The 14,146-nt window shown below is 37.5% G+C and overlaps 1 protein-coding gene across 1 annotated transcript; it reads left to right on the top strand.

Annotated features, from left to right (window-relative positions):
* The first annotated feature begins 674 nt into the window (after window positions 1–674).
* On the top strand, window positions 675–13,638 carry LOC144230116 (alcohol dehydrogenase E chain). The gene is made up of 9 exons (XM_077762321.1): window positions 675–708; window positions 3,761–3,862; window positions 4,332–4,470; window positions 5,475–5,562; window positions 5,659–5,878; window positions 8,037–8,297; window positions 10,001–10,136; window positions 11,482–11,620; window positions 13,382–13,638. Exons 1-9 carry the CDS (start codon window positions 691–693, stop codon window positions 13,404–13,406), a joined length of 1,128 nt encoding a protein of 375 aa, XP_077618447.1. The 5' UTR covers window positions 675–690; the 3' UTR covers window positions 13,407–13,638.
* The last annotated feature ends 508 nt before the right edge of the window (window positions 13,639–14,146 follow it).

Genomic DNA, 14,146 nt, shown 5'->3' with positions numbered 1-14,146 from the left:
TCCTACTTTTTTTTTACAGGTAAGAAAACTAAGGCCAAAGACAGATAAATAATAAATCCAAGTGCACACAGCTAGTAAGGATAGGGTCTGCCATGCTATAACCACTGCTCCAAACTCCCTGTTATGACAGGTAGAGGTGAGCATCTGTGCTGTGACTCACTGCTGTCCAACTTTCCTTCTATGAAAAGAGTGCTAAATCAAACCTGTTCCTCTGGCTCAGAGCACTCTCTGTCCAACATCATGTGTGCTGCTTCCTGACTCCTCTTTTCAAGCTGCAACATACGGACTAGAGGTTGGAGATCACCTCACCCAAAGGGCAAAAAACTCTGAACACCTTATGTGGGATGGAAAGAAAAGAAATACGGAATCTAGCGGAAAAAAAGAGAGTGAGATTAAAATGTAGGGGTAGGGACACAGTGAATCTAAGGAAACCAATATATTAACTGAAATTGGCATGGTGCAAACAAAATCAACGGTTTGGATGCTGGCTCAGTGTGCTTTTCTTTCTGATTTGACTGGGCTTGAGAAAAAGCTGATAGGTGTGGCTTAAAGGCCCCAGATCACATGTGTGGAATGGGTGGATACTCAAGCAAACAAAATATCTGTATAATATATCAGCTTTATCTACTCAAAACAGAAAAAAGTCTATAAGAATTCACCAGTCTCCTGGTCTGCAGAGAAAACAGAACCATGAGCACAGCAGGAAAAGTAAGCAAAAAATTTGTTTTCTACTTTTGGAAATATATTCTTACTATATAATTCACAAAGATATAGTATTAATGAATAATTTAAAATTCATATATAAATTAGAAACAATGTATACTGAAATACAATATAGATTGTGTGCTTCAATATGCAATGTATACTAAACTACAATTAAAAATAGGCTATTCCTAAATATCTTTATCAAGAATGTATAGCATCTGTACCTAATAAAGTCTTTACTTCCTGTATTAAATACATTTGCAGTAGTTATAGCCAATCATAAATAGATTTGTAAATCTAAAATTCTATGTTTTTGGCAATGAGAAAGAATGAAATCTGGCCATTTGTAGCAACATGGATGGACCTTGAGGGTGTTATGCTGAGTGAAGTAAGTCAGGCAGAGGACAGATACCATATGTTGGCACATAGAGGTGGATTAGGAGGAACTCAACATGGGTTGAGAAGGGGGAGGGGAAAGGAGAACCATGGGGGAGAAGAAGGGGAAAAACAGTTGGCGAGAGGGAGGGAGGCAAACCATGAGAGACTCTTGAATGCTGAGAACAAACTGAGGGCTGATGGGGGTGGGGGAGAGGGGAAGGGGGGTGATGGGCAAGGAGGAGGGCACTTGTTGGGATGAGCACTGGGTGTTGTATGGAAACCAACTTGACAATAAGCTATTTAAGAAAAAAATAAAATTCTATGTTTTTAATCAAGGAGTTTTCTTTATATTAAAAAAAACCCATAATTTAAATATGTTGTTTTGGTAATCATATTCGTTTTAGGAACACAGGAAAGTTAGATCTCACAAAAGTTTTATGAGAGGAATTTGATTCAGAGGACTTTCAAATATATTTTGAACCTTACTATGAAACCTCTTACAAAAGGCACACTGATATCAAAACTTTAAAACCATCAAGGCTATAAGTAAGTCAACATCAGCATACAAATTCTGAATTACAAAGGCCCCACTGTGCATAATCCAAGAAATTTCCACAGAGATCCAATGGAACAGTATCTTCTCCAAACAAAAGTCAACATGGTTTTACAAAATAAAAGTAAAAATAACAGTGATAACAGTTTGAATCACTTATTAGCACTGAGAACAGAGATAATCAGTTCTAAGTTTTTCATGGATTCACGCTCATTTGTTCAATGTGCTTACTGGTGCACAGAAACACATGTGGTCATTCAATATAAGCAATTCATGTTGTGTAACTTAATTACAAAAGCCTGTGCAACTGTTTCTAGGACATGTGTTACATTGGAGTGGATCACACAATATACTATCTTGCTATGATAACTTAAAGATTCTGAGGTTTCTATACACATCATGTGACAACATTCCTATATCAATAAGATTGGTTGGAAATCACATGGGTCACCAAATGTCAGTTTTCTTATTCCAAATCTCTTTATTTTTGTTCATTACTGGTTAGCATTTACAATGGCAAGTTACATTTCAAATGAAGAAAAGTTAGGAAAGAACAATTAAATATGCCAAAACTCAGGTTAAAAGGAGTTCGGAGAGCAAATATGCAAACCAAATGTATTAATGAAAACAAATCCTCTGCCTTTGGATGCAGCGTCAATCACTTTTAGCTTTGTAATAACACCATTTATGTTTACCCCTCCTGCATTATATTCTCCTCAAATGCTAAATAGCATAAGGTGGTGTAAGAATTTAATAAATTAATACTGTAATGGACTTGTAACAGTGCCTGGTACATAGAAATAATTCAACAAATGTTAGTCACTGCTGTCATACTGTTGCTGCTATTATTATTTAAGCTCTTTTCACTGCCATGCATTGATCTTAATTCTCTAAACAGTCAGCTTTGTGACTTTGGGAAAATTACTCAATTTCTGAGTCAATTGAGCCTCAATGTTTTCATCTGTAAAATAAGACCAAGAATTCAATAATACTGCCCTGGTAACATCATTGTGAGGTTTAAAGATCAAGTATGTAACTCGCCTGGGATAGGACCTTGTAATCAGGACTTATCTACCCCTAAAATATTATTCCCAAGAATTTTTATATCTACTGGGGCACTGACCATGGCAAACACCTTGCAGCCTGGGAGGATTTGACATGAAAATGAATTTTCAAAAGGATAAATTCATGTTTAAAATTTATCATATTTGCAATTACGTCAATTCTTTCTAGAAGAAAACTTCCTTAACTGTGTAAGCTTTGCAACAATGAAGACTGCTTTATATTACAATCCCAGCCACTAAAAATATGTTTTCAACTTTTACTTTTCAGAACCCCGGTGGGTGAACTGTGCTAGCTAGAAATTCAAGCACACCATTCTCCCATTTTTAAATATATACACACGGACCTGTATACATAGGTGTGTGTGAGTGTGTGTATGCAGCTGTAACCTCTGCAATTTTTGTTGCAAAACTAATCTGGAAGGAATTTCTGTACATAAATAGACTACAAAACAGCACTGCCAGAGCTAACTTTCAAATGAGTGATGCAAGCAAGTAGCACCCACAAGCAGTAGGGAAAAGAGTCAAGGGAAGAGAACAGGCAAGTAGGGAAAGAAAACTCATCCTAGTCAGAGAGGCAAATGTGTAACTGAAATCATAAAGTTAGATTACTTGGGCTTCAGTAGAGAATTGAGCAAGAGGGCAATAGCTTTTATGTGAACAGCACTAAACCTGTTAGCAAAATTATGTGGATTTAGAACTTCACACACCAGCCAACAGTTGTGGGTAAACAACCGATTTAAGGACCACATTAGAAAATAGCAGGAATAAACAACCCTTGGAAAACAAAAAGCAACATGAAGATGGTCTAAAAGAATATATTCCATTTTATCTCAATGTCTCATTATAGCTGATCCTGTTTCTCTTTCCTTGTGTTATGGCTTTGCCTGTTTTTTAAAAAGGTATTTTTATTCCCCTTGTAAATCAGGGGTCCTTCATTTCTATGGGACACTTGTTAGGTTCCAGACAGGGGGCTACATGTTGCACATAACAAAATGAAAGTCACTATCCTTGACTTTAAGAATGGGGAAAAACTAGTATCACCTTTCTATTCAATTTCCAGGTAATCAAATGCAAAGCAGCTGTGCTGTGGGAGTTGAAGAAACCCTTTTCCATTGAGGAGGTGGAGGTCGCACCTCCTAAGGCCCATGAAGTTCGTATTAAGGTGAAACATTTTTCCACTCCTATTTAATTTTAAGTTCAAAAGATTCTGAAAATGGTAAAAATGGAAATAAGCAAAAATCCATTAAAAGGCACTTTTTATATGGTGATCCAAACACTTATTGTCAAGCAAAGATATAAATACAAGTTGTTAAATTTTTTAAAAGGGACCAGGGTATATACAGTCTAATCCCAATAAAATAAAAAAGAATTTATGTGTTTGTACAAGAAAAAAGTGCAAAGGGATGTACATCAAGACTTCAACATCAACTAGCATCAGATGGTAGAATTTAAGTGACAATTTTCTTAGTGCTAATCTGCAATTTCTACTTCTATAATAAGGATACATTTTTGTATATTAAATAAGTTTATTTCATAAAAAATGTTTTACGTGCTATTCCAAATTGTTTGATGAGGAAAAGAAAAGGGTTGTATTCTTTTCTGAATCTAATCATCCTCCCTTTCCCGTGTAGATGGTGGCCACAGGAATCTGTCGCTCAGATGACCATGCAGTTGGTGGAACGATTATCACGCCTCTCCCTGCGATCTTAGGCCATGAGGCAGCTGGCATTGTGGAAAGTGTTGGAGAAGGAGTGACTACAGTAAAACCAGGTACAGAATTCACACTTAGGGAATTCACAGTTCAGGACTACAATCATCCAGCCTGGAAAGACCTTGCAGAAGGTCATGGACGAGCTGGGACTAGAATATAGGTCTCCTCCTTTCTTCTCTCCTTGCCTGACTCAGACATGTATGCATTCATGCACTCATGTATTCTCTCCTTTAGCAAGTGCCTACTGAGTACCTATTAGATGTCAGGCAACAGGTTAGATCCTGGGAACACATAACGATCAAGAGAGATGCAGTGCCTGCCAAAGTTAGAGTTCATAAACAAATAATTTCCATTTGAGTGTTGCTGAGTACTATCTTCTGTCAGGTCCAAAGAGAACTACAAATGGGACAAACTAAGAAAACAAAAGTCTATGTCCTGATTCTCCAAATCACTATATGGAAACTGTTCTGTACTGATTTCACAGGTTGGGGGCCAGAAGGCTATAACTGAATCTACATGATCTACTCTGAGGTGGGAAGAGATTCATTCATTGATTTCCTTTTCCAGTATGGCCTCCCTTCTTGAACATTCAGTGAACAAAACGGACTAGATGGAAGGGAATGAAATAGACCTAGCAGAAGACATCCTGCCATAGACAATACCTGTTATTACCTTTAACCATGGTTAAATGTGACTTGTGACAAAGTACTATTTTATTTTTAATATTTATTTTACCCTAATTTTATATTAATATAGATAAATATTTTTAGGGTTAAAGGGTGAATACATAGAAAATTTTATGTGGATAACTATTAATATGCTAGAAATATTTTTTAATCTATGTTGTTTCCAATATTTGCATTTCCTCTTTGAGAGTCTTCAGGCACATAGAAACCCAAACCAATAACAACGCTGGCAGGTAATGACCAATGACATAGTGGTGAACCCTATTTCTTGGCGATTTCAAAGACACATACCTCTAATACATATGCATAAGCTTCTGGTTCTTGTTGTATTAATTCCTGGGTAGAAATTTAAGAAGACTTTGTTTTATACCCTCCAGGTGACAAAGTCATTCCACTCTTTACTCCCCAGTGTGGAAAATGCAATGTTTGTAAACACCCAGAAGGCAATTTCTGCTTGAAAAGCGAGTAAGTTTCTGATACTATCCTTACACAGGCAATGGATTTGCACATCAGTTATGCTACTCTCTCATGCTCTGTGTGTCTCTGTGTTACACTGGCCAGTCTGAACATGCCCCGGGGAACCATGCAGGATGGTACCATCAGGTTCACCTGCAGAGGGAAGCCCATTTACCATTTCCTTGGCATCAGCACCTTCTCCCAGTACACAGTGGCGAATGAGATGGCAGTGGCCAAGATCGATGAAGCCTCACCACTGGAGAAAGTCTGTCTCATTGGCTGTGGATTTTCTACTGGTTATGGGTCTGCAGTCAAAGTTGCCAAGGTAGGACTGACAATGGTTGATAAAACCAGTTACACTCAGACTATCAAAAACCAAGAGGAGAGCAATTTCTCATAGGAATCAGAGATCATTCTTTATAGATTAGCTGGAAGCTTTCCTCCTGCTACCACAATAACATTGATAAAATTTAGGGTATCAGTTATGAGTGGAAAAATGCCCTCAGAAGGAATTGAGGAGCATATCCTAGAAAATGTATTTATCACAGATGAAAATGCTATTGATGCCTAGTTAAGAAAGAGTAAAGGTGTAATTTTCAACAATTACTGTATACTTTTCTTTATGTAATTACTAAATTTTAGAGCTGGGAGTTCATTTAGTAATTTATTGTACTGTTAACACCAACATGTATCAGGCATAGTAGGTTCTGCTAGCTTTTGAGGCATCAAAAGTAAATAAGATGAAAGGATCACCTCTGATTAGCATCTAGTCCATGAATCTTCTACTCTCAGAATTGGGATCAACAGTAGACTCCAAAGCCTTATATAATATACCTCAAAACCAAGAGTCACTAACCCACCCATTCTGTGGATCCCTACAAAGGAAGTAATGAAGCTTCAATAATGCATTTGACATTTAATCCAGTTATTAGGGGATTTCACTGCTACATCTCATTTCCTGCACACACATGTATAAACACACAGTTCAGAGGTGGTATATTTTAAAGAGAAATTCTTTAAACAGAAATTCCTCTTCCCAAAAAGCTGGAAATCTGGCAGTATTCCTTCATTTTATGAGATGGAAACCCAGAGACATAAAGCTATTTGCTCAAGATCTCATATCTGGTCAGTATGAGAGCTGTGACTAGTCTATCTCTCAAAACTCCTGCTGAATCTTAAACCATGATATATAATTACCTTCACCTTTAGATCATAATAACAGTTCTCAAATTTTTCTAAGGTAAAAAGTGGTGTTGCATCCCAGAGTATGGTTACTTGGGACAGGAGAAATATTAACAGCCACACTGAAGGCTGATTATAACAGACTGGGTTTACTAAACAGTCCCTAGACAATTTAAACAGTTGAAAGCACATGTTTTCTAAATTTTTGAGGATTTAGCACTAAGTCCCTTATGCAATTTCATCATCTGTTTAAGCAGATGGTCTAGCTGAGGCCTACACACAGAGAAGAAGCTGAGAGCACTCATAATTGTTTTCAGCCGTTAATAAAATATAGACCAACTTTTCATTGAACAATGTTTATTAGTATATTTTTTAAAGCAGGGATAAAGACCCACTAAGATCATAGTGGACTCAAGCTATATTATCTTAGTTATCTATTAAATTTCCCCTGTTCTTAGGCTTTTCTCTAAGTTAAGGCTAACTGTTACATGTTTCACAGCTAACTACTGCTCTCATGACACTCTCATGATTCTCAAAGTTAATGAAACAAGTACTTGATTATTGAGGGTTTGATTGAATTATTTTTTCAGTCTCCCTGAATAATCTTTCCTACTTATTATTTCATCTCCCAAAACTTGCATTTCTGTGTGTGATATACTAAAACTGGCTGTTGATGGATTTGAGCTACTAGATTTGATTTAAGATGGGAGTCACTGGCATTTAGGGTACAAAGATCGTCCAATCCACTGGCTCCCAGCCTGGGTTTCCAACTGGAGTCACCTGGGGATTGGGTTCCACCTGCAGAGATTCTGATGGAATTGGTTATAAGCTGTGACCTAGGCACTGAGATGTTTTAAAGCTCCCCAGGTGAGTCTTATGTCCAGCAAAGTTTGAGAACCACTCATCTAATTCAACCACCTCAATTTAAACATGAAGCAACCGAAGCCAAGAGATTTGGCAGGAGGCTGGACGTAAGAGTTTGAATAGCTCCTCATAACAGACAAGGCATGGCACTTTATATAGCTTAGGCATTTTCTAGCAATCTTTTTTTTTAAAATGATTATATATTTTTGAAAGAGAAAGACAGAGTGCCAGCAGGGGAAGGGACAGAGGGAGAGGGAGACACAGAATCCAAAGTAGACTCCAGGCTCTGAGCTGTCAGCACATAGCCCAGTGTGGGGCTCGAACTCACAAACAGCAAGATGATGACCTGAGCTGAAGTCGAACACTTAACCAACTGAGCCACCCAGGTGCTCCAGTGGCAATCATTTAATCTATTTTTGCATTTTCTGAAAACACAGGTCACCCAGGGCTCCACCTGTGTTGTGTTTGGCCTTGGAGGAGTTGGCTTGTCTGTTATCATAGGCTGTAAAACAGCAGGAGCGGCCAGGATTATTGGGGTGGACATCAACAAAGACAAATTTGCAAAAGCCAAAGAGGTGGGTGCCACTGAGTGCATCAGCCCTCAGGACTACAAGAAACCAATCCATGAGGTGCTGAAGGAGATGAGTGGTGGCGGTGTGGATTTTTCATTTGAAGTCATTGGGCGGCTTGACACCATGGTATGTAACATGAAATGCCTTGAGATATCTGCTTCCACATTCCAGAGTATAGTTTTATGCAGGAGAATATAAATATTATATATAAATAATATTTTTAAAACTATGAATGGTGATTTTCCACATCCTGCTGGTTATCTGGGTTATTCAATTTATTATTATGAGAAATCTTTAGTCAGATAAGCTCAGCAAATCTGTCTCAAGTAATACTTCTCCTTTAGAGAGGAAAGAGTTTTTTTTAATTAAGCCACTATGACTTTACTTTGTTAATTTTTAGTAAAAAAAATTCAAACAAGTAAATATGGGTAATAGAAATTGTTTTCAAATTGGCGAGTTTGATTTTTCCCTCACATTCATAATGAAATGGTTTAATGGTATTTTATGTTTTAAGAAACTTCCATTTTCTTTCATATATCATACTTTGTCCAGAGGAATAATGGGCAATTTTAGACCAGTATCGTTTTATTAACAGAAAATACAGCATTTTGCCACTTACCACGCTGCCTCATTTTGCCACAACAGACAGCACAGTGCCTGGCACATAGTTAGCACCCAAGAAGTATGTGTTGGGCTGAATACCTTAGAAAGTCAACAAATTTTTCCACCAAAAAATTTAAGAGATCTATACTTCATAGCACTGTTTATAAATTACAGGAGATAATGCATGTCGAATACTAAAGCACCACATGTCAGATGGTAAGCTCAGTAAATGTTAGCTAGTATTATTGATATGCAGTGCTGTTTCTGATCTTGCAGTGTTTACATCATCTTTGGAATATACACACATTACTTTCAATGATAAATATCATCAACTGCAAGGAGGAATACATTTCCAGTTATATCCCACCTATCCACAATTCTCTAGAATCCTACTGAAAGAAAAGTCCCCAGAAACCAACAAATCCCCCTTTTGACGCTTTCCAGTAAATCCTAGCAGTAATGATAATAGGGAGAACCACTCTAAGAATAAACTTTTTGTAGCCTTGACTTGAGACAATATATTAACTTCAGATGGCTAAAGTTCCAAGGCTATAGCCTTTCTCCTTAAACCCTTTTTCTGTTGTTTTCCTTCCATTTTCTCCTGTGAAATTAGATTGTTACTTCACTTGAAGATACCAAATATCCAATAGCCACATGCTCTGAGGTTATCTGGTCTTCTAAACATCACGCTCCAAAATCAAAGGGTTAATTATTATATATTGCTGGAGAATCCTCAATTCTCTTACTATGGAATATGTTTAAAAACTTGGCTGGAGGGGGAGGCTTTCTTTTAAAGTCCCAGAAGACCATCAAGTAGACAAAGTGACCAATTTTGATGATGTAATTGACCTTGTATCTTGTTCACCATTAAAACACCTGGTTCAAATACCGCATTCAAAATAACTACTTAATAGATAAATAAATAGATATGTTTGTGATGATGTTTGCCTCGATTATAAGGAAGAATTAAGCATATACAACAGACTCATTCATCCACTATTTCATTCAAAAAATCTTTTGAGCATTTCCTAAAACCATGACACTATCCTAGGCACAATGAGGAATGAAAAAGCAAAAGCCATAATCTCTTCCCTGTACACACTCACAATCTAGCTAAATCAATGTTACATGATACCATGCACCATTAGTGTAGACTATCAGAAAATTCACTCTATAAAAGAAAATAAAATTCACCCAAATGATGCTAAATATTAATTTTATTCCAGATGGCTGCCTTGTCCTGCTGCCAAGAGTCATACGGTGTAAGCGTCATTGTAGGAGTAGCTCCTCATTCCCAAAATATCTCTATGAACCCCATGATGCTATTGAGTGGACGTACCTGGAAAGGAGCAATTTTTGGTGGTATGTACTTAGGCTTGATGGCTGAATTCTTATTTTCAGGAGTTCTTCCGTTTTACAAGTGACAAAGCCAGTTTTTAAAAAGCAACGGGGTGGGGGGGGGCGCGCCTGGGTGGCTTAGTCGGTTAAGCGTCCGACTTTCGCTTAGGTCATGATCTCGCGGTTCGTGGGTTCGAGACCCGCGTCGGGCTTTGTGCTGACTGCCAGCTCAGACCCTGGAGCCTGTTTCAGTCTGTGACTCCCTCTCTCTCTGACCTTCCCCTGCTCATGCTGTCTCTCTCTCTCTCTCCTAGAAATAAATAAAACATTAAAAAAAATTTTTTTTAAATAATAAAAAAAATAAAAAGCAACAGGGTTAGGGGCACCTGGGTGGCTCAGTCGGTTAAGGATCCGACTTCAGCTCAGGTCATGATCTCAAGGTTTGTGAGTTTGAGCCCCACATCGGGCCTATGCTGACAGCTCAGAGGCTGAGCCTGCTTTGACTTCTCTCTCTCTCTCTCTCTCTCTCTCTTTCTGTGTGTGTGTGTGTGTGTGTGTGTGTGTGTGTCCCTCCTCTGCTCACACTCTGTCTCTCTGTCTCTCTCTCGAAAATAAACATTAAAAAGATGTTTTTAAAAGGCAACATGGCTAAATGAACTAGATATAGACATAAGGATGCACACAGAAGTTTCCAAGGCACACCTTTTATCCATTTTTTTAATGTTTTATTTATTTCTGAGAGAGAGAGACAGAGACAGACAGACAAAGTGAACATGGGAGGGTCAGAGAGAGAGAGGGAGATACAGAATCTGAAACAGGCTCCAGGCTCTGAGCTAGTTGTCAGCACAGAGACCGATGCAGGGCTCGAACCCACGAACCGCGAGATCATGACCTGAGCTGAAGCCGGGCGCTTAACCGACTGAGCCACCCAGGTGCCCCCAAGACACACTTTTTAGTATCCCCATAAACTAACTAGAATCTCTCAGTACTACTTCTTTTATACTCATGACTGCACAAGGCACTGAATACTCATAGGACCCAGGAAATCCATCATTCATGTGTGCTCTCATTGCCTAAATTTAGGTAGTCGCTAAATTTGCTCCTTGAATAAGGGAATAACCACCCATAGTATAATTTCTCTATGAGAGAGTTAATAATTAAGGACCCTAGTTTATCTAGATGGATTTTTAAAAAGTTTAACCATGGCAAAAGGATACTGAAACACTATCTCTTATTAACCTCAATAATTGTAGTCTGTGGGATGTAGCACTTTCTACACACTTTCATTTCAATTCTACTCGGAAAGCCCCCTCTCCAATTCTCCTCTTACTCATGGCTGAATCTTACAATGATGTTATTTTCTTTTCAGGCTTTAAGAGTAAAGACTCTGTCCCTAAACTTGTGGCTGATTTTATGGCTAAGAAGTTTTCACTTGATCCATTAATAACCCATGTTTTACCTTTTGAACAAATAAATGAAGGATTTGACCTGCTTCGCTCTGGAAAGAGGTAGATATTAAATTTCGTTTTTATTGTAGGGGTTGGCCAATAGAGAAAAAAGCTGAAAGAATGAAAAAAAAAAAAAAAGCATTGGAGTACCTTGGTTATCCATTAGTAGTTCAGTCTTAGGATGTAGAACATTTTACATCATATTGTGACAAACTAAAACAGTTGCTCTGCACTTCCTGTTCTGCTGAAACCAAACTATTTTGTTTATAGTGAATCTAAATGATCAAAGTCACCCCAGCTTTATTTATAAAAGAACAGTCACCCTTGCAAGGAAAAACATTCAGAGTCACAGAGTCTTAATTATAACATGGAGTCACTGCCTGGCCACCTATAAAGGGTTACCATTAATGGCTATAAATTTAAATTATATTAAAGATCTACTCATTATGGAAAGAGTTGGAGTTATCTTGGGATTTTTTTTCTATACAGCTATCACTAATTTTTTTCATTAGATTTTTAAAAATTTTTTCTTTTTTCAGTTTACAAAGAAGTTTTCACAAATAAAAATTATAGGCATACCTTAGAGATATTGCCGGTTCAGTTCCAGGCCACAGCAATAAAGTGAATATTGCAATGAAGCAAGTCAAACAAAGTTTTTGCTTTCCCCATGCATATAAAAAGTTACTTTTACATTATACTGTAATCTAGTTAAGTGTACAATAGCATTATGTCTAAAAAATAATGTACAGACCTTAATTTAAAAAAAATATTATGTTTCTGGGGTACCTGGATGGCTCAGTTGATTTAGCATCCAGCTCTTGATTTCAGCTCAGGTCATGATCTCATGGCTCACGGGATCAAGCATCAGGGATTCTTTCTCTCCCTCTCTCTCTCTGCCCCTCCCCCTCATGCTCTCTTTCTCCCTCTCTCTCTCTAAATAAATACACATAAAAAATATTGCATTGCTATAAAATGCAAACCATCATCTGAGCTTTCAGTGAGTTGTAATCTTTTTGCTGGTGGAAAGTCTTGCCTCAGTGTTGCTGGTTGTTGACTAATCAGAAGTTTGGGTGACTATGGCAATTTATTAAAATAAGACAGCAATAACTGGGTGTTGTATGTAAGCAATGAACCATACGAATCTACCCCCAAAACCAAGAGTGCACTGTACATGCTCTATGTTAGCCAATTTGACAATAAATTATATTATAAATAAATAAGTAAGACAGCAATAGTCTGTCATATCCATTGATTCTTCCTTTCACTAGAACACTTAGAGATCATTGTAGTGCTGTTAATTGGCATAATTTCAATATCATTGTGTCTCAGAAAATAGGGAGGCCCACGAAAGAGAAAGAGACAGGGAATGCCAGTCACAGTCAGAATGCACACCATATTTATGGATTAAGCTCACCATCTTATATGGGCACATTGGTGGTAGCCCCAAAACAATGATGTAATAACAGGAAAGATCACCGATCACAGATTATCATAACAAATATAACAACAATGAAAAAGTTTGAAATATCGTAAGAATTACCAAAATATGACACAGAGACATGAAGTGAACAAATGCTGTTGGAAAAATAGTACTCGTAGATTTACTCAACACAAGGTTGCCACAGACCTTCAATGTGTAAAAAAATGGGGTATCTGGAAGGAGCAATAGTGTGCGGTGTGCCTGTATTGAAAAGAGGACTGCTCTTTTAAATGCTGAAGTCTTACATTTCCTTCAAAGCTGAATGCTCCTCGGACTCTCACATGGAAGAAAGTAGATTATCCAAACATAAAACAATTAACATATTTTATTTCCTGTTTCAGCATCCGCACCATCCTGACATTTTGAGGCCATACAAATGCCCTCGTTTGAAGCAGGTCTTTTGGCTCCTGCACCTTCTGGAACCATCAGCCAAACAGCATCATTAACTCTGTTCTTCAGGAATGGGATCAATCAATTATACATGAGAGCTTTCCAAAAGAAGCAAAAATGAAATGAAATCCTTTTCTTTAAAATCTCTTTTCAAGCAAATGTTTAAAATCCCATAGAAAGCTGGATACACCATCAGCTTCATAGTTGAGTCCAGTAAACTTTCCTTCTTATTCATTCTACTCCTGTTGAATTGTGGCATCTTTCCCATTGAGGATAAGTAGGTATTTCTTGCACTTCTTGTATCTTTGCTGCCCTAAGTCACTGAAACCCAGGGGACCGGGTCCTCATTATACTTGTCCCCCAACACACACATGATGAACTTCCACCCTTGAACTCTTCTATTTCTACCTCTATTTCCACTGTCTGTATTTTCCTTTTTATGAAATGTACCCAAGCCCTAGGGGAAATGCTATTATCTGATAAGGATACACTTAGATTTACAAGTAGAGAAGATCTGGAATTTCTATATGCAGGGAATCTCTTTTCTCTTTTTTCATATAATCTTATATTAGTTTCAGATGGACAACATAATGATTCAACATTTATTTACATTAGGAAGTAATCACTATGATAAATCTAGCTACGTTCTGTTACCACATGAAATTGTTACCATATTATTAACTATGTTCTAAATTCAAGACACTTTTTAGGGAAAT

The sequence above is a fragment of the Crocuta crocuta genome, unplaced genomic scaffold, assembly GCF_008692635.1.
Source record: "Crocuta crocuta isolate KB4526 unplaced genomic scaffold, BGI_CrCroc_1.0 scaffold83, whole genome shotgun sequence".
Lineage (NCBI taxonomy): Eukaryota > Metazoa > Chordata > Mammalia > Carnivora > Hyaenidae > Crocuta > Crocuta crocuta.
The sequence above is the reverse complement of the archived record's forward strand: the minus strand, read 5'-3'. Positions and strand labels throughout refer to the sequence as shown.

Bases quoted from the DNA above. Each gene is read 5' to 3' on its own strand.
- LOC144230116 (XM_077762321.1), top strand. The intron at 5,563-5,658 runs GTAAGTTTCTGA...TACACTGGCCAG, and splicing joins AATTTCTGCTTGAAAAGCGA to TCTGAACATGCCCCGGGGAA. The intron at 8,298-10,000 runs GTATGTAACATG...ATTTTATTCCAG, and splicing joins TTGGGCGGCTTGACACCATG to ATGGCTGCCTTGTCCTGCTG.